The 25,294-nt window shown below is 41.7% G+C and overlaps 1 protein-coding gene across 5 annotated transcripts; it reads right to left on the reverse strand.

Annotated features, from left to right (window-relative positions):
• Nucleotides 1-1,937: 1,937 nt before the first annotated feature.
• On the reverse strand, nucleotides 1,938-25,275 carry MDH1B (malate dehydrogenase 1B). 5 transcript variants are annotated; one of them, XM_084643318.1, is made up of 13 exons: nucleotides 25,135-25,274; nucleotides 22,237-22,349; nucleotides 20,415-20,549; nucleotides 20,117-20,259; nucleotides 18,494-18,996; nucleotides 17,841-17,982; nucleotides 14,784-14,938; nucleotides 13,970-14,109; nucleotides 12,564-12,612; nucleotides 11,928-11,996; nucleotides 5,510-5,584; nucleotides 2,969-3,043; nucleotides 1,938-2,362 (listed from the first exon to the last, which is right to left on the reverse strand). In XM_084643318.1, the coding sequence occupies exons 1-13, from the start codon at nucleotides 25,154-25,156 to the stop codon at nucleotides 2,286-2,288; spliced, it is 1,698 nt and encodes a 565-aa protein (XP_084499444.1). In that variant the 5' UTR covers nucleotides 25,157-25,274; the 3' UTR covers nucleotides 1,938-2,285. The 5 variants fall into 5 exon arrangements, 4 of the variants coding, with proteins under 4 accessions (XP_084499444.1, XP_084499442.1, XP_084499443.1 ...); XM_084643316.1 differs by lacking the exons at nucleotides 1,938-2,362; nucleotides 2,969-3,043; nucleotides 5,510-5,584 and adding exons at nucleotides 8,712-9,276; nucleotides 10,224-10,312; nucleotides 10,708-10,801 and having other exon boundaries at nucleotides 25,135-25,275; XM_084643317.1 differs by lacking the exons at nucleotides 1,938-2,362; nucleotides 2,969-3,043; nucleotides 5,510-5,584; nucleotides 20,415-20,549 and adding exons at nucleotides 8,712-9,276; nucleotides 10,224-10,312; nucleotides 10,708-10,801 and having other exon boundaries at nucleotides 25,135-25,275.
• Nucleotides 25,276-25,294: the final 19 nt, after the last annotated feature.

Consider the following 25,294-nt stretch of genomic DNA (forward strand, 5'->3'; position numbering starts at 1 on the left):
TTTTTAAGGTTGTCTATTAAAAGATGTAGACTAACAAAAGAAAGGAGCTGGTGTACAACCAACTTCCACTGAGTACACATGAAAAGGTCTACTGCAGCTATCCAATGCCCTGATTTTGGCAAGGACTTAAGCATCTGCTTACCTTTAAGCATACGAGTATTACCTTTTGAAACTAATGGAATGAATGAAATAATTAATGGAGGAAAAAATGAAAGAAAAAATATCAACTTTTCTTCCTTTTAAGATGAAGCACTAAGAAGCAATGAAATGATCTTTTGTGATTAAAGAGAATTCTTGCCCTGACCATAACACTGTTGTCCTGTAGCTTAATCGGGGACGTCACGCACCAGAGCTTGTCACACAGGGTTGACTGTCTATTAAGCCTCCCATTTTATTATTACTTATATTTTCTAGCGCCAATCCAGAGAGCAAAACATACTTTTGCTGTGCTGATCAGAGTGTGCTATGCAGAACTTACATTCAGAAAGAAAATGCTTTCAATGGCTGTGTCAAGAAATTAAGGCCAAATCCTGAAGTGCTTACCCTGGCAAAACTTTCATTAACCGTAATGGGAGTTGTGTGTTGGTCCATAAGCAGCAGAGAACACCTCTCAGTAACATTTTGTTCAAATCTGTTCCCTTTATAAAGGGAATGGTCTTGGCACCACTACATTTACCTTATGTAATAAATATGGATGGAATTTTTCCCTTAGTACCTCCCCTCTAGTAAGTGACAATAATGACCCTTGAAAATGTATTTTGTGTATTACCTTGGGTTAAGCAAACTTTGTCGCTATTAAGGCTTTGTGAACCTTTCAAATGATTCTTTGGATATGCAAAACCAGTCTGAGTTTCCTATAAATTGCATAAAAGTTTCCATTATAACCCTTTGATTCATTCATTTGTCAAGTGCCAGATCCTGCAACCCTTATTCACGAGTATTCCTACTGATTCCATGACCCTGCCCAGATGTGACTCTCTTAGGACCAATAGTGCTGCCAGCAGTGCTAACTGGCCTCTACTAATGCTCCCCAGGTACTGAAGCCAAGTTATGGCTACATCTGGACAGATGCACTAAAGGTCCTTTTGGCTGGGTGCACCTAAGGAGAGGGTGAGTTTAAAACCTATGAAGCTGCAAAAAAAAAAAAAAAAAAAAAAAAAGCACAACAGTGCAACTCTACAGTGTACAGCTAAGATGCTTTTCTTTATTGTATCGTGACTTCTCCAGCACAAATTTTTTTAAAAAAAGGCAATTATTGCTTTAGCACCTCAATATTTTTAAATGCTTGGGTTTTTTTCATTCTCTCATTCTTCTCTGTTCTATGTCAAGTTCTAGTCTGAAAAGTGACTTTGCTAAGTCGATATCATGGCTTCCATGTTTGTTGTATTACTAATTTTTGTGTCAAATGTGCTCAGTACTTAAGTAAAAGATTTGTTTCCTAACTACCACCTCCTTCTGGATTCTGAGGATCAATTTGCGCTTTTTCACTTTCTGCATCAGCATCTTTGACAAAGCTTCTGTAAGACAAACTGGGACTCAGCTTTATCTGTGCAACAACATTTTCCTCAATGGGTTTGCACAGGTGTAACTGACTGGAACTCAGCAAACAATCTGCTGAGGCTGTGCAAGATTGAATAAGATGCAGATTCTATTCCATCTTAGTTCTGTTGGCTCTGTAAGGCTAAGAATATTTTTGTCACTAAAGTGAGCAAATACATTACTGTTGTGCATATTTGCTGAGCAAAGAGATGCCATTTTTACTGTTACTTCTCAGAGTAAAACTACACTTTAAATATGTAACATTAATGCTACACTTACATTTTAATTTCTTATTTTAATACAATATTAATATTACTAATTCAAACATAAAGGTATCAGAAAGCAAATAAAAGAAAGCATCCCTTTTTTAAAATCCTGGCTTAAAGTTAGACTCTCATTTTTGACAATTTTGGCCTAAGATTTTTGCTTAGGCTGTTAAATATTTACTTTGATATACAACACATGCAATGTGAATGAATTATTGATAAAATAATTTTAACATTTTCATTTATTGAATTTGTGTTTAAATTTTCAGCCCTGTAGAATCAATTAACATGGGGGGGGGTTGTGTGGGTGTGGTGTTTTTTTTTTAAATGTGCCAGTTCCTATACATTCTTTCATAACTACCATAAAAGAAAACCTGTGAAGTTTCAAAGCTGTGAATCAGTCTCTGCCAGATCACAGAAATAATATGTTCCAGGCACTATAGCATATCCCTTGCTGTAGTTTACTTGATCAGAAATTATTTAAGGGTTTTCATTGTTTTCTGCATTGCTCAGACTGGTCTCTGATTGATTTAAGCCCTCAGATGAAGTTTCAGGATCTGTAAAAACAGATTTAAAATATTTTAGGTTTACAAGACGTTCTCTTTTTTGGAGTTTCTCCCTATTTGTTCTTGGTTTTCTGATGGTCTGTAGGAGCCAGATCACGCTCTCCGTGGAAATTTCCATCTTAAAGTAGCCAGTACATGTAGGTCTACCTGAGCTGGGAATCACATCTCCCAGCGGATGCGTAGACATTCCCTTAGGGGGCAAGTAAAATTCACTGGCCAGGTTTTCCAAAGCGCTCATCTCCCAGATAGACACCTAAATGATGTGGCCAGACTTTCAAAAGTGCTCAGCTACCAACAATCCCCACTGAGAAGCTATTAATACCTGCTTTGCTTGTTTATGGTACATTTTCCATTTAACTGAATGGATAAATCTTTATATTCTGTTTTAAATTAAACCAACTGGGTCAGTGATTGAATAAACTATTTAGACCTGGTATTTTGCTATCCTGTTTACTTACAAAAGTTTTCCATTATTTTGTTTCTAGCCCCCTGTGAAAAGTTGAGGATTTGTATTCAGGTGTATCAAAAGGTGTTAAGAGCTACAATTTGAACATTATGAACAATAAAAAAAAATTGTATTTAGGCATCTTGGCCTACCATCTATGGGCACTTGGACTTTTTCTTCTTCCAGCATCTCTGACTGAAGTAACTCATTGGGTGGAGCTTCAGGTTCTGTAACAAACAAAATGAAAGGACTAAACGGAAAAACCACATCCCTGAACGATGAAGTATACCTACATAAGTTTGTAGTGTAGACCAGGGCTGAGGCTTCAGGAAGATGAGATGTGGAACAGTTTAGAACTGAATGAGGAGAGGAAGGCTAACTGCGGCTAATGCACTGGGCAGGGACTCAGTAGATTCTGATCCTATTTCTGGTACAGATTTCCTGCGTGACCTTGCCTTGGCCATTCAATCAATAATGCGTATGAGGTGCTTAGATATGGAAAACCCTTCAGAAAAACTGACATTCTTTGAATAAAATAGAGGATCCTCATTTGACTTTTGTCATGCGATGTGTTACCCAAACACATGTTATTTGTGATATTTGGTCCTAAAATGTATAAATGGATATCAATTGCACTTAGAACTTCCTGAGAAGACAGTCATTTTTAGATAGCTAGGTGTCTAGTCTAAATACTGAACAATGTTTAGAAACAGGCTGGCTTGCCAATAGCCTCTATGTGAATAATAAATAATAATACTTAATACTTGTGTAGTCACAATGCTTTACAAATGTGGCTAACTATCATTTTATACATGAAAAAACTGATGATACAGTTAGGGAAAGGCCCATTTCTCCAAAAGCAGTCACTGATTTTTGGAGCCTTGGTTCTTAGGTGCCCAATTTCAGATTTCTTGGGTCCGATTTTTAGAAGTGCTGAGCATTCACAATTCTAACTGAAACTAATGGAGTGGTGGATGTTCAAAAATTCTGGAAATCAGGCCCCCGTGTCTAAAGGTGGGCATCCCAAATCAGTGACCACTTTTGAAAATGCTGGCCTCAGTGATTTGTCAAAAACCATAGACCACGTCAGCGTAAGAGCACAGGAGCAGAACTTTCAATCTAATTTTTTAGCAACTAGACCACACTGTTTTAGATGTAAGGGTTTATAATTCTGCTTATAAGGAACTCCAAAGCCATAATGAGTCTAGGTATCTGTCGGCTAAAAACATGCATTCATTAATTGAAGAACTAAGTTCACAGTTTATGCACTATGATGTACATAAAGGAAGCAGTATGTGGAGAGACAGAGAAACTGAAAGAAAAGGTATCGGGCGCAGGTGCAAGCAAGAAGGAAATGTGACAGTAGATTGTGAATTCTTTTTACCATGAACAAAAAAAGATCATTTTTAATTAAGCCTCTTGGCATATCCTTGGTGGGAGTTTGGAATTTTTCTCCTTCTAGGGTCCCTGGCTGAAATAAGTCACTGGAAGAAGCTTCAGCTTCCACACTAAACAGAATTAGAGGATGAAATGCTTTACATTCATGAGTGAGTTAATTCTCATTTTTCATGCTCTTCCCCTATTCTCTGATTTGCCTGGTTTGTGTCTAATAGTATTGAGGAGGAGAAAAGGGTATTAGAAGGGTCTTTCAGCATTTCAGTGAGGAGTCCCCTTGGCCTCATTGATATTAAACAGTATATGTATTTTTTGCTCAATAAGCCTCTCTCTCTTCATTAAAGGCCCCAAATAGCCCATTGAAATCAAGGAAAAAGACTCCCATTGGACTTCGGTTCAGATCCTAATAGGATACAGTAATAGAGGCAACATTTGTTATCATTTACATATATTTCTTGGTTGGTGGAACAAGCTACTTCTCTTTAGTGGTATTTAATATAAGTAAGATACTGATGATATTCTGCTTAGCAGGGAGGGTTTCAAGAGGATGTGGAGATTTTTGAAAATGTGATCAGTTATGATAGTGTAGTCTCATGTTTCACCTTCATATATGTTATGTCAAGTTGAGCTTTTGGATATCATCACTTGTTTTATGATCACGAATGATAAATTACAAAGCAGTAAGACAACTTTGGTTAACAATTTGCAGTTGGATTGGAATGACCATCCTAAGGACCAATTTCTCAGGAGGACCTACAGGTATTGGAAATTGATTTTATACATATTTTCTTGAATGTTTTCAGGTGAGTGTGCTTGTAATTATGTATTTCACCAAAAAACCTAAAATTGGGTACATAAAACCTTCACAGAGAAAGGACAAAGAAAGCTCAACCTTAACTATGCCTTCTTGTTTATATATATATTCTTACAAAGGAGTTGTCATGTATTATATCTGGCCTCCTCAGGAGGCAGTAGCTTGGGGCTGTGAAACACTTCTTTTTATCCATGAATACCATTGTTCAGTAAACCCAAATGTGAATATTTTGGACAACAAAGGAAGGTTTTTAATAGTTTGTTGGCCTACATGGCTACAAATCATTAAACATAAAAGGTGAAATCCTGGCCTCACTGACTTCAGTGGGCCCAGGATTTCACACAAGACGCTTTGCCCTCTTGTCTGGGAATGTCACATTTGCATTGTTTTTCAACCTGCTTCTGCATAAAGAACTCCAGCCTTCAGATGTTATCAATAAGGGAAATGTTGTAGAAACTATAATATTCTGGAACATATAGTTTACCATCAGTGGTTGTTTGGACTTTTTCTCCTTCCTGGGTCTCTGGCTGAAGTAAGCCATTGGATAAGGTGTCCAGGTCTGTAACAAACAAAATAATAGAATGCTGTGTATTTTAAAACACACATCTCCTCATATTTAAATATGCAGGGCTACAGGAAAAGAATTTTGATATGTTTGCTATTATCTGAATAATATGATGCTATGAAGATTTGATTCTAAGACCCCCAAAGCCTCAGGAAAACTTGACTTGCAGGGTTCTCCACCAATTGAGTATTTAGGTTACTACTAGCTAGCTGACTGCCTGTAGCTGAGTTGCTCCTCTGCTGAGCTGCCAGTGTGCCCTCTCTTGCCACAAAGGATGAGGAAGTTTTGCAAAAGGTGGCAGCCAGGTAGGAAGAGTCCTGTTCTCACTTTAAGTCTATCTCGGAGAGCACCAGGATGTGGCCAGAGCGGACCACTGAGCCCTTCATAAATCAAGAATTCATCACTGGAGCTGTGGACTATGATGAGAGACCAGAATACTCAGGTGGTCACTGGAGGTGTGGAGCTACAGAGATACCACTCCCATTCCTCTTCCTGTTTCCCAGTATGTGCATCTATAAAGTGGATGGTAAAGAAGAAAAGTTTTCTGGGAAAAGAGAGTTGATATGACCTGAAAGAGAAGGAATTTGAGGGGATCTGAGAGAGGGAAAGCAATTTAGGACCAGGAGAAATAGCAGCACCTGCATAAGGGAAAGGAGATAGCTGGGGCATTATGAGAACAAGGCTATGTCTACACTACGAAATTAGGTTGAATTTATAGAAGTCGGTTTTGTAGAAAGTGTTTTTATACAGTCGATTGTTGTGACCCCACACAAATGCTCTAAGTGCATTTAGTCGGCGGAGTGCATCCGCAGTACCAAGGCAACCGTCGACTTCCAGAGCGTTGCACTGTCGGTAGCTATCCCACAGTTCCCACAGTCTCTGCTGCCCATTTGAATTCTGGGTAGAAATCCCAATGCCTGATGGGGCAAAAACATTGTCACGGGTGGTTCTGGGTACATATTGTCAGCCCCCCACTTCCTTCCCTCCATGAAAGCAACGGCAGACAATCCTTTCGTGCCTTTTTTCCTGGGTTACCCGTGCAGACGCCATAGCACGGCAAGCATGGAGCCCGCTCAGCTCAGCGTCACCATATGTCTGCTGCGTGCTGGCAGACGTGGTACTAGTATTGCTACACAATAGCAGCTCATTGCCTTTTGGCAGCAGACAGTGCAGTATGACTGGTAGCCATCGTCGCCATACTCCAGGATGCTCTTAGGTCGGTCAGGGGCGCCTGGGCAAACATGGGAGTGACTCAGCCAGGTCATTTTCCTCTTAAGTTTCGTCTCATGGTGATTCAGTCCTGCCAGCAATCGTACTGCACCGTCTTCTAATGAGCACCCAGGAGATGACGATGGCCAGCAGTCATACTGCACCGTCTGCTGCCAGCAAGATATATAAAGATAGATGAAGTGAATCAAAACAAGAAATAGACCAGATTTGTTTTGTATTCATTTTCTCCCCCCTTCCTCCTTCCCTCCGTGAAATCAATGGCCTGCTAAACCCAGAGTTCTGAGTTCTATCCTTGAGGGGGCTATTCTGTTTCTCCTTGATGCAAAGCCACCCCCTTTGTTGATTTTAATTCCCTGTAAGCCAACCCTGTAAGCCATGTTGTCAGTCGCCCCTTCCTCTGTCAGAGCAATGGCAGACAATCGCTTCGCACCTTTTTTCAGCGCAGATGCCATAGCACTGGGAACAAGGAGCCCGCTCAGATCACTGCGGCAATTATGAGCACTATAAACACCGCACGCATTATCCAGCAGGATATGCAGAACCATAACCTGCAAGAAAAGTGAAACCAGGAGAGGAGGAGGCGACTGCAGCGCGGTGACGAGAGTGATGAGGACATAGACATAGACTTCTCACGAAGTACAAGCCCCTGCAATGTGCACATCATGGTGTCAGTTGGGCAGGTTCATGCGGTGGAACGCCGATTCTGGGGCCGGGAAACAAGCACAGAGTGGTGGGACCGCATAGTGTTGCAGGTCTGGGACGATTCCCAGTGGTTGCGAAACTTTCGCATGTGTAAGGGCAGTTCCATGGAACTTTGTGACTTGCTTTCCCCTGCCTGAACCACAAGAACACCAAGATGAGAGCAGCCCTCACAGTTCACAAGTGAGTGGCGATAGCCCTGTGGAAGCTTGCACCGCCAGACAGCTACCGGTCAGTCGGGAGTCAATTTGGAGTGGGCAAATCTACTGTGGGGGCCGCTGTGATGCAAGTAGCCAATACTATCACTGAGCTGCTGATATCAAGGGTAGTGACTCTGGGAAATGTGCAGGTCATAGTGGATGGCTTTGCTGCAATGGGATTCCTGAACTGTGGTGGGGAGATAGATGGAACCCATATCCCTACCTTGGCACCGGAGCACCAAGGAGGCGAGTACATAAACCGCAAGGGGTACTTTTCAATGGTGCTGCAAGCACTGGTGGATCACAAGGGACGTTTCACCAACATCAACCTGTGATGGCCGGGAAAGGTACATGATGCTTGCATCTTCAGGAACTCTGGTCTGTTTCAACAGCTGTAGCAAGGGACTTACTTTCCAGACCAGAAAATAACTGTTGGGGATGTTGAAATGCCTATAGTTATCCTTGGGGACCCAGCCTATCCCTTAATGCCATGGCTCATGAAGCCGTACACAGGCACCCTGCACAGTAGTCAGGAGCTGTTCAGCTACAGGCTGAGCAAGTGCAGAATGGTGGTAGAATGTGCATTTGGACATTTAAAAGCGCACTGGCGCAGTTTACTGACTTGGTTAGACCTCAACGAAACCAATATTCCCACTGTTATTACTGCTTGCTGTGCGCTCCACAATATCTGAGAGAGTAAGGGGGAGACATTTATGGCAGGGTGGGAGGTTGAGGCAAATCGCCTGGCTGCTGGTTACGCACAGCCAGACACCAGGGCGGTTAGAAGAGTACAGGAGGGCGTGGTGTGCATCAGAGAAGCTTTGAAAACCAGTTTCAGGAATGACCAGGCTACGGTGTGAAAATTCTGTTTGTTTCTCCTTGATGGAAATCCCCCCTGGGTTCACTCTACTTTCCTGTAAGCTAAGCACCCTCCCCGCTTCGATCACCGCTTTCAGAGGCAATAAAGTCATTGTTGCTACACATTCATGCATTCTTTATTTATTCATCACACAAATAGGGGGATAACTGCCAAGGTAGCCCGGGAGGGGTGGTGGAGGAGGGAAGCACAAGGCCACACAGCACTTTAAAACTTATTAAATGCCAGCCTTCTGTTGCTTGGGCAATCCTCTGGGGTGGAGTGGCTGGGTGGCCGTAGGCCCCCCCCCCCACCACATTCTTGGGCGTCTGGGTGAGGAGGCTGTGGAACTTGGGGAGGAGGGCGGTTGGTTACACAGGGCTGTAGAGGCGCTCTGCGCTCCTGCTGCCTTTCCTGCAGCTCAACCATATGCTGGAGCATATGAGTTTGATCCTCCAGCAGCCTGAGCATTGACTCCTGCCTTCTTTCAGCAAGCTGACACCACCTACCATCTTCAGCCCGCCACCTCTCCTCGTGGTCATATTGTGTTTTCCTGCACTCTGAGATTGTCTGCCGCCACATATTTTGCTGTGCTCTGTCAGTGTGGGAGGACAGCATGAGGTCAGAGAATATTTCATCACGAGTGTGTTTTTTTCGCCTTCTAATCTTCGCTAGCCTCTGGGAAGGAGAAACATACGCAGCTGGTAGAGGAAAAAAAAAAGGGAGAGTGGTAGTTAAAAAGACACATTTTATAGAACAATGGGTACACTCTTTGAAAGTAAACTTTGCTGTTAACATTACATAGCACATGTGCTTTCATTACAAGGTCACATTTTGCCTCTTATTGAGGATATGCCGGTTTGGTGTGAGAGATCACTCACGCAGGGCTGGGCAACAGAATTCGCCTTGCAGGCAGCCATGGTAAGTCACAGTCTTTTGGCTTCTTTAACCTTCATAACATGTGGGAATGGTTTCAAACAGCAGTGCCCTCATTTCCCATACAAAGTAGCCATTGGGTTGGCCATTAAAAATGGGTTGGCAATTTAAAACGAGGGGCTGCGGTTTCCGGGTTCACGTGCAGCAGAAACCCAACTAACCCTCCCACACAAACACACACACCCAATTTTCTGGGATGATTGCTTTACCCCTCCCCCCACCGCGTGGCTAACAGCAGGGAAGATTTCTGTTCAGCCACAGGCAAACAGCCCAGCAGGAATGGGCACCTCTGAATGTCCGCTTACTAAAACCACCCTATTTCAACCAGGTGACCATGAATGATATCACTCTCCTGAGGGTAACACAGAGAGACAAAGAACGGATGTTGTTTGAATGCCAGCAAACACCGGGACCATACGCTGCAATGCTTTGTTCTGCAATGATTCCCGACTACGTGCTACTGGCCTGGCGTGGTAAAGTGTCCTACCATGGAGGACGGAATAAGGCTGCCGTCCCCAGAAACCTTTTGCAAAGACTTTGGGAATACATCCAGGAGAGCTTTATGTAGATGTCCCTGGAGGATTTCTGCTCCATCCCCAGACACGTTAACAGACTTTTCCAGTAGCTGTACTGGCCGCGAATGCCAGGGCAAATTAATCATTTAACACGCTTGCTTTTAAACCATGTATAATATTTACAAAGGTACACTCACCAGAGGTCCCTTCTCTGCCTTCAGGGTCCGGGAGCCCGCCTTGGGTGGATTCGGGGGATACTGGGTCCAGGGTGATACACAGATCCTGGCTGTTGGGGAAACCAGTTTCTCCACTTCCTTGCTGTGAGCTATCTACAACCTCCTCCTCCTCGTCATCTTCCTTGCCCCCAAAACCTGCTTCCCCGTTGCCTCCCACCCCTTGGACGGAGTCAAAGCACAGGGTTCGGGTAGTGGTGGCTGCACCCCCTAGAATGGCATGCAGCTCATCACAGAAGCGGCATGTCTGTGGCTCTGAACCGGAGTGGCCATTTGCCTCTCAGGTTTTTTGGTAGGCTCGCCTGAGCTCCTTAATTTTCACACCGCACTGCTGCAGGTCCCTGTTATAGCCATTGGAGATTTTTTCAAATATTTTGGCATTTCGTCTTTTTGAACCGAGTTCTGCCAGAATGGATTTGTCTCCCCATACAGCGATCAGATCCCGTACCTCCCGTTCGGTCCATGCTGGAGCTCTTCGGTGATTCTGGGACTCCTGTGATGATGAGCTCTGTATGGTGACCTGTGCAGGTGAGCTCGCCTCGCTGGCCAAACAGGAAATGAGATTCAAAAGTTTGCAGGCCTTTTCCTGTGTACCTGGCCAGTGCATCTGAGTTGACAGCGCTGTCCAGAGCAGTCACAACTGAGCACTCTGGGATAACTCCCGGAGGCCAATACTGTCGAATTGCATCCACAGTATTCCAAATTCGACCTGGCAAGGCCAATTTCAGCACTAATCCCCTTGTCAGGGGTGGAGAAAAGAAATCGACTTTAAGAGCCTTTTAAGTCGAAAAAAAAAGAGCTTCGTCTTGTGGACGGGTGCAGGGTTAAATCAAGATAACACTGCTAAATTCAACCTAAACTCGTAGTGTAGACCAGGCCCAAGAGGAAAGAGATTTGGGGGACTGAGAAATAAGATAGGAGAAACTCAGTGGAAATGAGAAGAATCCAGGGAGAGAGGGATTGTGAGAAAGGGAAATGACACAAAGGAAGAGGGAGGGAGACATGGAAAGAGTAAAAACTAAAATTGAGAGAGAATTGTAGTTTAAAAAGATGAAAAAAGAGAACATGGAATGGTAGCTAAGAAAATAAAACTTGGAGATGGAAGGAAGGGGAGAAAAAAAAGGGAAAACAGAATAAACCCCAAGAACACACAGCTTTCAGGTTAGGAAATTTTCAAATTTAATGGATGCTCTTTCTTTTTTCCCTAATGTAATCATCCTGAAGTGACAGGGCAGAGAATCCAAGTAGCAAAACTGGTGGGAAATGAAGCATTGGAAGAAGTGGATTAGGACTTGGCCTTGTATTGTGGATGGGAAAAATAGATTGGGGAAGGCTCAAGAGTTTGTCATGGCATTGTGATGTGGTTTGCAGGTCCCGCCAAACGAATCCTGTTCATCTCTCAAACTCCCAAAGTAGAGAAGAGATACTGAATTTTCTGTAAGTATTGATAGGGTTCGGTTTATGTGGTTATGCACTTGAACTCTGTCATGGTAACCTAGGAATTTTACTTTAAGTGAAGCCAAGTGGATCAATAATTTAGTGCTGGTATAAAAGATCTCTCATTTCTTGTAATTGGGACCTCCTGAGGAAGTGACAAGATGTAACAGTGAAATATTGGATTTAACTTCCCTGAAATAATTGGGGCTACTATCATGTTTATTAGCCTACCCTTTGGGGATGTTTGAAAGTTTTCCTCTTCTAGAAGCGCTAGCAGATTGAAGCCATTAAATGCAGTTTCTGTAAAAAACATCCAAATGAAAAGATTCAAATTCACATTTACAACAGCCCTTTCTGCATCTGCGGTCCCCCCCCCCCTTTTTTTTAATGGCAGGTGGTTAACAAAGAGGCCAAAAGAGCCCATGATATACCAGAGTGGCTTCAAAAACATTAACCAAGACATATGGCAAAAGTATTTTCCAATTAGTCATTTCAATATGGAAAGAGGCTTAATGTTCAATATTAAACAATGACAAGATATAAATTCTACATCCCAACTCAAGTGATGATGTTCATAGTCTCTGAATGCTAGAAGATCAACAAACCAAAACATGACTGCCACCATCCAGTCTTGCACTCTCTAAGGGCTATGAGATTACAACAGTATGGTAGGATCAGGACCCTTAATACCAGCACTTAAAATAACTTCAGGAATCCAGAAGGCAGAATTTTAATTCATTGAAAAAGAAAAATAATCATACAACCCAATCATCACACCCATTACTTTAAATCCCCCTCAAAATCTTATTTTATGTCCTCTGTTATATGACACAGCTTTAAACCAATGTTTCCTATTAATGGTTTTACCTTTATATGGACGCATTTCAGGTATTTCTCCTAATGCAACTTGTTTTTCCTACATGAGAAAGAGAGCTTTATTATCATATACTATTTACAACAAATACAATTTCTAGCACGAATTTAAAATGTGATGAAGATACCCCCTCTGTACTATTAACATGACTAAAAAGGAAAAAAAATGAATGATGTTAAAGTGAAGTGTTTGAGATCAGTCCTCTTGTATTCAACATTAATAAAAATTTTCAACTTATTGTGAATGAAACACTGAAAAGAAATTGCTGTTAGCTTATTTTGTGTTTTATGAGAAATTCTAGGCTTTGAAAAAACCCAGTATTTGAAAAAACTTTCAGTATTTGCACATATGGCACACCACAGTCATACCAGCGGACAGTCAGTGTGCCATGGTACTATCATAAATATGGTAAAGCCAAAACAAAATGGTCCAATCAGCCACTCAGAATGCAACTGGAAAATTAAGGCATAATTTTCTGTCCTGCACAGTACAAAACACACAAACTTGTGGGTGCAAAATCTGTATTGGCTCATGTTAACTATTATTAATATGTGCTAATAGGCAATTAGTTGCTCAGTTGCCCAATCTGTATACATAAATGCTAGTTTACACATGCCACTATGAGATCTTTGTATATTCAACAGTATGTGTGCATTTTGTAGGGGTCTCGTTTGGCAGATGGGTCTCAGCATCCAAAACTATAATACAACCTTTGATGGGGTGTTCACCCCATACCAGCCTGGAAAGTGTTAATGAGGCTGAGAAAGGGCCAATTAACCAGCTAGGCCACAGCTGAGGGGAATTAGGTGGCCTAATTAATCCCCTGAATGATGACAGCACCCATCTGAAAAGGAAAAGGAGGGCCTAGGATAAAGCCAGGAAGCTGGCAGCAGAAAGGGGCTGCAGGAGAGTAGTCTGCTGTCACTCCTTGGGAGTAGGGAGGTGTATTTGAGGCTACAATGCTATGTAGCCTACAGTTACGCCCTGGGAGGAGGGAGCCATAAGGTAGAGCTGAGAAGTAGAAAGATGTAGGAAGGAGTCTGGGAAAGAGCAACATGGTCTGGAAGTGAGCAGGCTATGGTTGCTAGAGATAGGTCTCTGGACTGGAATCCAAAGTAGTTGGCGGGCCAGGGTTCCCCTACTAGCCACTGGGGAACTTCCTGAGGCTGTTGGTATGGAAAGATTTTGATAGTTCAGAAGGTGAACCACTTAGTGACCTGACTGGAGGACTGAGTCACAAAGAGGAAGCTGGAGAGAGAGGCTGCAGAGTGCAACCGCAGGAAGGGGCATTGGCTTGTCAGTGTTAATCCCAGAAGAAGCCAGGAGGAGGCACTTCCAAGCAGTGAGTAGAGCACCCTGTGACACACCCATAGATTGTTGAATAGAAATAATACATCACCTGTATCAGATCATGGGCTAAATGCTTCAGAGTTTCTTGAGTTTCTTCATCAATTTCTGTTTCTGTAATGACCTCCCAGCTACCATCTTGGAACTTCACAGGCATGGAGAAGATAATCCCTTCAGGGATACAAAATTGACCTAAAGAAAAAATGCCCCCAAAACATGTTTCTTTCTGATTAAAACGCACAATGATGTGCTCAAATACGGTAGTGGTGAGTAGCAGTGTAAAACCTTAAAATAAACAGATTATTGCCTTTCTCAGTTTACAATACAAAGAACACTGAACTCCCTGATTTATCATGACTGCAAGTTTTAATTAGAAATCCACAAAATCATTGTGTACCTTACTTAACACTAGATACGCAAAATTCCTTATTTCCATCTGTGCTTTAAATGGCACTTATGAAAATATTACTAAATGTATTTGGACTCATAATCACAGTTAAAGGACATTCTTTCAAAATGTAGCCCAAAGAATCACTAAAGAATATAAAAATCCTTTCCACAAAGCAGTGACTACATAAAATCAATTGAATTAGTGGGTTAAACTAGAGGGAAAAGAAAATGAAACCACAAAAACACCTGAGTACTTTTTACATGCATCTCACAAAATTACATACAACATTCTAGGTTCTTGGTAGAATCATTTCTTAGATTTGGAAGCTCTTGTATTAAGAAAATTGTTATACTCAGAGAATCATGATTTAATTGAAAATTGTTAAAGATCTGAATACAAAAATTACTATTACACTTACTGAAGGAAGGTAAAGAGAAATCTTCTCAGTATATGTGAACTACAAATAGAAATTTACCTTCGCTGAGTATTCCCATTGAGACAATCTCCCCGGGAGGAGAGTCTTGATACCAGTATCTCAGCACAGTAGCTATTACATGAGCAGGTGACATTCCTAAGCAGTGATGCTCCAGGGAACTCAGTACAGACACAAATTCTGAACGCACCCAGTTGCTGCCATCAAGAAAGGAGAGATTTTTAAATATCACTATGGAAGACTCAAGATCAGGTAGTCTTCTAGATTAAATAAGAATGAAAGACAGTCGGAGATGTCAGTATGGACCAATACAGTTCTCAAACAGGGGTTCTCAAACTTCACTGCACCATGACCCCTTTCTGACAGCAAAATTACTACACGACCCCAGGAGAAGGTACCAAAGCTTGAGTCTGCCTGATTTCCACTGCCCTGGGTGGGGAGCCAAAGACAAAGCCCCATTGCCTACGCAAGGTAGGGGTCAAAGCCGAAGCCCAAGGGCTTTAGCCCCAGCCAGGGGGCCTGTAACCTGAGCCCCGATGCACAGGGATGAATCCCTTGGGCTTTGGCTTTGGCCCCGGGCTTCAGCCCCAAGTTCCAGCAAATGTAAGCTAGCTCTGGGGACCCCATTAAAATGGGGTCATGCCCCACTCTGGGGTCCCAACCCACAGTTTGAGAACCGCTGGACTAATTCAATCTTGAGTGCTTAAAGCTAGTCACCTACAGCTATAGATAAAAGCACAGAGGTAAAAGTGGCCTGGTTGTTGGAGGCGAAGAGTGGTGCAGGTCATTTATTCAAATGCCTTCTTTCAGCATTCTAAACTGTAGTGGGGACTCCATAAGGCCCTTTTGGTGGAGGTAATCAGGGGAATGTGCTGAATCTGCAAAACCTTGATCATAACATCTCCACTGCTCCCTTGTGGCTGCAGGATCCCCTCAGAACACAGATTGTTTGACTAGTGCTGTCAAGTTAATAAAGCCAGGTTTTCAAAGGGATTTAGGCACATAAAGATGTAGACAGATGCCTTAGCTGGTTTGTCAATAGAGATTAGGGCCTGGATCCTCAAAGGGACTTAGATGTTGTGACAACGATCCTCAAAGCCTCTAACTTTTAGGCACCTAGAAAATCACAGGAACAGCACTGTGATCCGCAAAGCCTGGGTTAGGTGCCAAGACTCCCTGTACAATGCATGAGGGGAGACAGGCACCTTAGCATTGTAGGCCTCACTTGACATGAGTAACTGGACAGAAGCGAGGCCTAATTCTGCCTCCCAAGAAATGAGGGAGGTAAATGGATTAGCAGGCTGGAAACAATGTCTGTACTAACTAAGATAAGGGGGAACATCCAGGGAATCATTTACAATGGACAAGACAACAATGTATAAAATAAGCCTGGAATGTAAGGTGAGGTAAAGAGTAAGTCAAACACTGACAGCACGTGGACCGAGCATGCTGTACAATGATTGGTTCCTGCAAAGTAATAAAGCCAATACCAAAACATGATGCTGTGTATAGTAAATTAATGTGATGTGTAAATGTGTATGTAAAGGAAGGGGGGTTTCTGTGTAACTTTGGATGCATGATATACCCTGTACTCACCGGCTACATTTGTCTGATCAACTCAGTGTAGCTTTGCTGTATGCCAAATTTAAAAAAAAACAAAAAAAATTCACAAAACCTGAGTGAGACTGGTGCCTGAGTTCTTGGGGGAACCGAGTGCAAGAGGTCTTGGAGGCTACCCCAATAAGCATGAGCTCCACAAACCTAGTATGCTAGGTAGGGAGCTGCCTAACCTAACCAGTGGGAGATGTGAAGGAGAGTGGTATAGCCTAAGGATCACTCCCCTCTCCTGGAGATAGCTGCCTATTTCTTCTAGTGATCCATGAACCAAGGAAAGATAGGTGCTCCTTTGCCTAATTCAAGTGCAGGGCCTATTTGATAGATGAGCTTAGAGGCTGACTAACTCCATACAAAAGGTAGCTAGTGGAGTAGGCTCCCTCTTATAACCTTTAGCCCAGAGGTTAGACCCTTCCTGGGCTGTGAGAGACCACCAGTTCAAGTCCCTCTTCTGCCTGCGGAGAAGGGGTCTGAACAGGAGTTTGCCATTTCCCAGGTGAGTGTCCTGACCATTGGGCTACAGAGTCAGTCTCACACTCTCTGGCCCTTTTAATAGTCAATTTTTTAATTTAAAATGGAATAATTTCAACAGGAGAGATTGAGGGCGCCCCACATCAGAATCTCCTGTAGCCCAGTGGTGTGAGTACTTTCCTGAGAGGTGGTAGATCCATGTTCAAATCCCGTCTCCTCACATCCCAGATTAATAACCTTTAACTTAGATGGCTAGGGTCTAAGGGAAGTCCTTCCCTCTCTACCCCAGCTGTCTTGTGTGGAGTTAGGCAGCCTCTGTGCATACATACTGAATGAGGCCCCACGTGCCAGTTAGGTGGAGGAGGGCCTATCTTCTCCCAGTTTGTGGATTGTATTGGGGCTTAAGTGGGAGGTCCACACATGGATGCCTAGAGTCAGGTAGCAGTGTGCATACCCAGAGGCAGAAACCTAGGCACTTTCAGAATGTTAACTGCAAAAACATACTCACTGAGTGAGTTTAGGAGTCTACAGGGTTGAGCAGGATGCTGTGGATTGCTGTGGTTTGTAAAAATGGACTTAGGTGCCTAAGCACCTTTGTGGATCTGGACCTAGGTGCCTACCTCACTTGGGCACTTTTGAAAATCCCTCTAGGTGCCTATATGCTTCTTTAAGTGCCTAAATACCTTTGAAAATCTGGTTCATAGTGAGTTTTCCTTGTTTCTCTAGTCCTTTACATGGTAATGTGGGAGAGAAAAAAAAATTATACAATCAATTTTCCTACTTTTTAATCACAAAAATTGGCAGGGAATAGAGAAATGTAGTTCATGAAACGACTTTCACTCATTTTTGGGAAATGACTATTTCAAGTTGATTTGTGTCCCTTTAATATTATGCTAGAAAGTGTCATCTTTAATTATACTAATCTTCATGTATTCATGAGCGGCCTCAGGTTGATATGGATTTTAAAAGGGTAACATTTAAACGATCAAAATGAAAAATAAATGTATACTGTACCCATCATAGATCATGTCCAGCAAACGGCGTGAAAAGTTAGGTGGACCCCAGATAGCACTATCATATCTGTAAACTTTTGCTTTAGACAGATCAATGTAGTTATTGCCACTGATATTACCCCAAACAATCACATCTTTGACTCCTGTAACAAAGAAGAATATATAATGACGAGTGACCAGAAAGATATTGTTTTAAATGTCTACTGCCTAGTAGCAGGAGTCATTTTACCTCAAAATTGCTACAATAACAAAAAACCTTAATGTATGAAACCCAGACACAAATTGAAGAAGGAACTCTAACATATCTAATGCTATTGTATACATTAGTGTATATTGTAGTGCCTATTTAACAAATCGCAAACATGGTAATGTTACTTTTAAAGCCTTAGACACTTAGTCTTAATGGTGACCTGTAAAAGATAATTATATAAAATATCAAACTGCTTTGGTGAACACCAAAATAAGAAATACCTGGTCAATTCCCCAAATAATAGGATATTTAACATATTAACTTCAAAGAGGCTGTGATTGCACCTGCAAAAAATGTGTGCACCCATTGTATTAGGTGTACTTGTGTTTTTACATATACTCCAACTGCATCCTGATTTGAAGTTCCCAGATTGTGACTGATATTGAAGAGTACAAATTACTCACCTGCTGAATTCATATTCAGTTTCCTGGCCAGCATAGCTTTAGCTGCGCTTTCCAAGAACATTGCCATGGCGATAATATTCTGGCCATCAATAGATGGGGCAAATGTCATAATCATTAATGCCTTAAGGTTCACAAAGGTTTTTCCTGACACAATAACTTTGACACTGCTGTTGGCATTCTTCTCAATCAGGGAACCGTACACCTTACATTGCTCAGTCACCTGTCTGATGCAGTCTTCCAGTGATGGGATCTCGTGTTGTAAGAGGATATCATCAAGCAAAATAACAATATCAGCCTGAACAAAGGCATCCTCTAATTCAGTGTGCATTGAGACACTGCGAAGGAGAGGGAATGCTAAGTCTTGAGCCTCCATTACAATACCATGCAGAATTTCCTTGTAATGGCTACTGTCGAGCAGATGGATGCTAACTTCCGTTGCCATCCCAAACACTTCTCCATTGGCCAATAATGGAATCAGGTTGTAGCAGGCAGGAGCTGATGCACTGATGAGAAAATTTAGATATGGAAAATCTTTGTTAACCAGTAAATACTGCCGTTTGTCATCCATTTTTAGAATACATTTTACAGTACAAAGAACTCAGTCTTGTAGTTGATATTCAAATGATCTATTACCTTAGATCATTTCAGTCTTGCTTTCATAACAAAAAGTTAAAAATTAATACAGATCAGGCTTCCTTTCACTTAAAGGTATACTGTCAGGTTTAAAAATCATATTTAAAAAAATCCAACAAATTAAGAAATGTGCAAGAATTTTTAAGTCTAATTTACTCTTGTTTGCTGCTTGTTTCCTTTTTGCATTTCCGTTATGGAGGACAGTGTAAATAAACTAATCAGTTTTTCTTTTGTTTCTAGTAAACTTCATTTTTGCTATTCATGTATTAGCATAATGTTGCAATGTTTGGATTACCAACACTATATGGGAATATTTATTCATGTAAAAATTTCCTCTGTTTTAAAATAAAACATTTCATCAAAATATTTCTTTTAAGTTCTGCTACTGTAAATATGTAAACCTTTTCCAAAGGTCATTTGGGGGCTAAATTTGGCCCAAAAGTGTCCCTTTAAGTTCATATCACCTTACCAGGTTTTTTTTGGGGGGGGAGGGAGGGAAGAGGGCACAAGAAAGATTGGGTTTGGGGGTGCGTGGGTTAGAAGCTGCAAACAAAACATAAATTCCTTCTGGAATATTTACTGACTGCCCATAAACAATAGTGATGAGTGCAGTAAAAATGACTGACTATATACAACCTATTCCAAGTAAACTAATCAGCATGTATTTGAACAATTTAGTGCTTTATTTATAGTATTTTTTTTTAAATAAATTACTACAGCTATGGACAATGTTTTACAAAAAAAAGCTTTTTAATTTACATTAAAATTTAGTTAACACCAACTTCTGATATCCCTTTTATGTGTTTTAAGGCTTAGAATTTACAAAAAAAGATAAATTTGTAAAGTGTTCCTTTAAAATCCTATGTACCTCAGTAAATAACAAAATGTATATGTGCAAGCCCAACATTCATTTAATCACCTGAAGGAAGACTGAGAAGAAATGCATTATTCTAAAGCCGAATGAATATTACTGTGCTTTTGCTTTCTCACCTGCTGATCCAGATCTGCAAGGGTTTGATAAGACTTTTAATATATTCCTCCTCTTTCTCAATTTCTATATGGGTCTGCAAGTTCTCTTCAGCAATTCTCAGCATCTGCTCACTCAGCATGTCCGAGGTGATGCCATAGTAATGCTCACAATGAAGAAAGGATATTCAGTAATCAGAGCATGGCCCCAAACACCACTAAGTTTTACCACATAAAATAATGCTATGTAGCATCTCAAAAAGGAGGAAGGAATGAGAAAAGACTGCAAAATGTGGATTAGCAGTACTGAGAGTTTTGTTACCTGGGCATACTCCATAAAATCGTTAAATCCTCCCAGAAGCAGGCCCTTCCCTCCCCGATCCAACAATTCCCTCCAAACAATCGGCGAGCGTTTGTGTTTCCATCCATTCTTCTCACAGATGTCATGAAGCCACTGCTATAGGCAACACACCCAAAACAGTTTTAATAATTTTTTTCACATGCAGAAAGGCAGTATTTATATATTACTGCTGGTACTTTCCAATGTAAAATAGTAATTCTCATCTAAATGTACAGCTGTGGGATATTTCACAGGTCTCCCAAATGTGAATATTTGAAAAACAGAGGAACCTTACCAACCAGATGGATGTGATGACTTGTGCAAGGAATTAATTAGCATGAGAACAAAATATCCTACTTATGTCTCCTTAATCATATCATTGTGAAAAGTATTGCTCAGCTGGTTTAGCAGTGAACTTGGTAAATTCTAAGAGGTGATACCATTAGTAAAACCTCTCTTATAGCTTTGTCTGCCTCATGAGATAGTTCTGGGATTTTTTTCTAGTAACTTCCCCTAGTCTCTCTGTTGCAGGTAAGATATTACATTACCCTGAATAGCTACCAGCAGTTAGATAATAAAGGAAATTACATCTAAGAGATTTAATTCTTCTGTAACACATGCAAGAAACACCATTTCAGTAAGGAAGAACTTGAAGGAGGCAACTGTCTTTTTCCATTGTCTTTTTGGTAGCTCTTTTTATTAATAAATATTATTTCAACTGCTTTGAAATAGATGATGCAAGCTGGTTTACAGAGGGGCTGAAAGAGTTGTCTAGTTGTTTACTGTAGCTTCTGTAATGTACAGCATTTTATCAAATGTTGTTTTGTAACTACTGTCACCCATACACCTACAGCTACTACTCACTATGCTGCACTCTACTAGGTGTGTACCAATTTAGTTTAATTGGTGATTAGAAGCATTTGCGGAAATCGATTTAATAAGTCATCAAATAGTTTGATAATACTGACTCTTAATGAGTTTGACTTAATCTAGATATGATCTAGAATATTACAGCCACAATAAAAAGGAAATTATCTTCAGCTGGACATTTCCGATACTATCCATTGCACAGTCACACACTTAGTGACAGATTCTCATTTACACTGACCATACTTTACAGCAGGCTGCTATTACAACAATGTATTTGTTGTATTACTCTAGCACTTAGAAGTATGGACCAGGACCCCATTGGGTGAGGCAATGTACAAACATACCCAAAAAACACCTCAGTCTAAGTCAAGAGACAACAGATGGATACTAACAGACGGAGAGGTAAGCACAAGGAAACAATGAGAGAGATCACCTTACTCTGACAGGACTATGTGACACCACAAAAGTGTTGTAAAGGGAACTTAGAGTAAATGAGAATGGGGCTTTCAGTTTCAATACTTTCAGGCACTGTAACATAAAGTTGAAGTCTAGAATTCCTTTTCCACGGATTTATTGGCAAATAATGAATGAGAAGGAATATATACTGTATTTGAAATAGGCACATAGTAGTAGTATATAATAGGCTAAGCAGGTACTTGTACACTGAAGGAAATAATAACTTCTTTAACATTTTAATATCAAAATACAATCTTAGTCTGGTAATCATTCTGCCATCATATTTTGTATTATGATTTGCAAAGGTCCCAGACTATCTACAATAGTAATGTGGTGTCTGACACTCATGTAGTTTTCAGAGCCAGAAAGTGGTGCTAATATGCGCAACAAAGGAAGCACAGTACAGATCAGAGGTACATTCCATGCTCAGCCTGAAGCACATGGGCATCTATTAATGAACTGAATTAAATACCCTTACCTCCCACTTGTCAGGATGCTGAGTAATCTTGTGTATTTTGAAATCAGGCAAATTAATCTGCAGATAGTCAGCCAGAAGTTCTGCCTTTACAAAGTATGGACAGTCTGCCTTACCTGAAAATAAGGGAATTAGCATGATAACTCTAAGAATTTATTAATTCGATTGATGAAAGCATCATAAGATACACATTTTGAAAAAACAAGTCCTTCTGATTCAAAAGAAGGAATAAGAGAGGGGACTTTACAGGACCAGTTTTCTGTGGGCTCAGGAACAGTAGTAGTATAAGGATATTAAATACCAGGAAAGAAAATTTTAGGGACCTAAGACATCTAAACTCCAGTTCATTAAAAGTACTTATTCACATGCTTAATTCTAAAGGGGATAAGGAGGATATAGTGGGGGTGATAGTAGCAGTAGGAAGAAGGTCCATTAATAAATGAAGAGGGAGGTGAAATTAACGATGACTCAGAAATAGCTAAGATACTGTAATTCTTTTTTTTTCTTTTTTAAAAAAAATCTGCCTTTAACAAGAAAATAAAAGAAGCTTGGAAAATCCAGAAGAAAGAGTCTCTTTAAAAAACAGAACCTAACTAACTCACACTAATGACTGGGAGACCCTAATCAGGATAATTGAATTTTATAAGTTAGGCTACAATCCTTCAAGGTGCACTGCACAGGTAGAACTCACTGCACTTGCATGGAGCGCCAGTGAAGTCAATATGGGTCTATCCACATGGGAAACTTTACAGGATAGGGACCTAAGTGACAAAGCAGTTTTTTAAAATGCAAGGATATAGAATTAAAGTGCATGCTGTTCATTTATATGTCAAGTGCCATTTTGATTATGTATGACTATACTCGATGATATACTACTGAGGGTATGTCTATACTGAAATTAAACACTCGCAGCTAGCCTGTGTCAGCTGACTTGAGCTTGCACGGCTTGGGCTGCGGAGCTATAAAACTGCAGTGTAGACATCTGGGCTTGGGATGGAGCCTGGGCTCTGAGATCCCACAAGGAGGGAGGGTCCCAGAGCTCAGGCTCCAGACCAAACCCAAACTTCTACACTGCAATTTTTCAGCCCTGTAGCCTGAGTCAGCTAATATGGGTAAGCCATGGGTGTTTAATTACAGTGTAGACCTTCTCTAAATATTCTGTAGCATATTTTGTAAATGTAATGAAGATGTAGTGATATGTGACATCACTACAGCTCTCTCTGTGCTATTAAATTTTAGCTGAGATGGGAAGACAACACCATTTCTTGTAAAAATTATAAGTCTGCAGAATAACAATATTCTAGTGTATTGGTAAAGAACAGCTAAGACTTGAAAAATGTGAACACATCAGTCTTTCTGGATGATATACATGCTTGAACATCAGTCAGGAAAACATCCCAATTCAGGATTGCATTTAAGTGCCTGCTTAACTTTATATCCCATTGAAGTCAACTACCTTAATGAATGAGAGGGAAAGAGTTAGAGGTACTATATTGAATTTTAGTGAACCATTTTGATAAAGTTTCTTGTGAAATCTTACTCTTTAACTATATTCAAATCAGTTCAGCTAGGAACTGTGCTATTGGTCCTGAACACTGGCTAATGAACCATAAAGCAAGTGTAATAACAAAGATGTAATATTTACTGTTATCTTAATATCTTCATTAATGAGACACAACAGAAAAAAATATGTAATTTCCAAACAAGACTAAGTTGAGAGTTCTATGATTTATACTCCTCACGCTACTGCTACCCCTGGACACAGAGTAATTTAAAAAAACAGCCAGAACATAACAAAATGAAATTTCATTTGAGAAAATAAGAAGTAATATATAAAATAATCAAAAATACTAGTAAACCATGGAAGAAAGGAAACCAAACCCAATAATATGGAATGAAGACAAGGCCTGATAGTAGACCGCAAATCAGCTGTATTTGCAACATGATTTGACAGCAAATACAAAATGCATGTGCAAGTGAACAGGGCAATTCGATAGGCACTCTATGCTGTAATCATGGACCACTCTTGGAATACTAAGGCCTGCAATAATGGGTGTGCTGAAGGGCAACATTTAGTCTGAGCGTAAGGGAAATCTTCCTGGCACTGAGATGTATCAGGCTCCCAGGGAGAGCAGGTGAGTCCTCTTCCCTTACAACCAGGCTGGGCAAAACACTACAGAATGTGAAACATGCCTATATGGGCCCCGAAGGATATGAACTGAGTGAGCATGGAACTGCCCCCATACCCCTCCCTGTCCCCTCTAACTAGCCCCATAACCCCTCTGCCCCCCATATCCTCTCCCTCTAACTGCCCCTATAAGCCTCCCTAGCCCCTCTAACTGCCCCCTCCTAGCCCCTCTAACTGCCCCCATAGGCCTCCCTGATCCCTCTAACTGCGCCCTCCTTACCCCTCTAACTGCCCCCATAGGCCTCCCTGATCCCTCTAACTGCCCCCTCCTAGCCCCTCTAACTGCCCCCATGCTCTAACTTCCCCATGCCCCTCCAACTACCCTATACCCCTCTCTGCCCCCCATATCCCCTCCCCCTCCCCTCCAACTGCCCCTATAGGCCTCCATGGCCCCTCTAACTGTCCCCACACTCTAACTTCCCCCATGCCCCTCCAAATGCCCTGTACCCCTCTCTGCCCCCCATATCCCCTCCAACTGCCCCCATAGGCCTCCCTGGCCCCTCTAACTGCCCCCTCCTTACCCCTCTAACTGCCCCCATATCCCCTCCCTGTCCCTCTAACTTCCCCCGCTCCTTACCCCTTCCTGGCCCCTCCAACTGCTCCCATACCGTGTCCGTGTCCCTGTCCCCGCTAACTAGCTCGGAACCCCCCGCTCCGACTCCTCGAGTCCCCGGCTCGCGGGGAGTCCCTGGGGGCGCGGGCGGGTCTCTCACCAGCCAGCACGAACTTCGCCATGAGGCGGCCGGCGGCGGGGCACGAGCCCCTGGGGCAGCGGCTCCTGGCTGTCGCTTAGCAACGTGGCGACGCTGCCTCCAGTCAACCTCCCCGCGCGAGGGCGAGCGCGAGACGTTGTCCCCTGGCCCGCCCCGTACT

This window comes from Lepidochelys olivacea, assembly GCF_965140295.1.
Source record: "Lepidochelys olivacea isolate rLepOli2 genome assembly, chromosome: 11".
NCBI classification, from domain to species: domain Eukaryota; kingdom Metazoa; phylum Chordata; order Testudines; family Cheloniidae; genus Lepidochelys; species Lepidochelys olivacea.

What these genes read in the sequence shown, in the direction of transcription:
- MDH1B (XM_084643316.1), bottom strand. Translation starts at nt 25,156, where the DNA reads ATGGCGAAGTTCGTGCTGGCTG. An exon ending in CTGGACATGATCTATGATGG is followed by an intron (nt 14,939 to 17,840) that starts GTACAGTATACA and finishes TCTTGATGGCAG; the next exon opens with CAACTGGGTGCGTTCAGAAT. An exon ending in CTTTCAAACATCCCCAAAGG is followed by an intron (nt 10,802 to 11,927) that starts GTAGGCTAATAA and finishes CTGTTTGGCCAG; the next exon opens with CGAGGCGAGCTCACCTGCAC.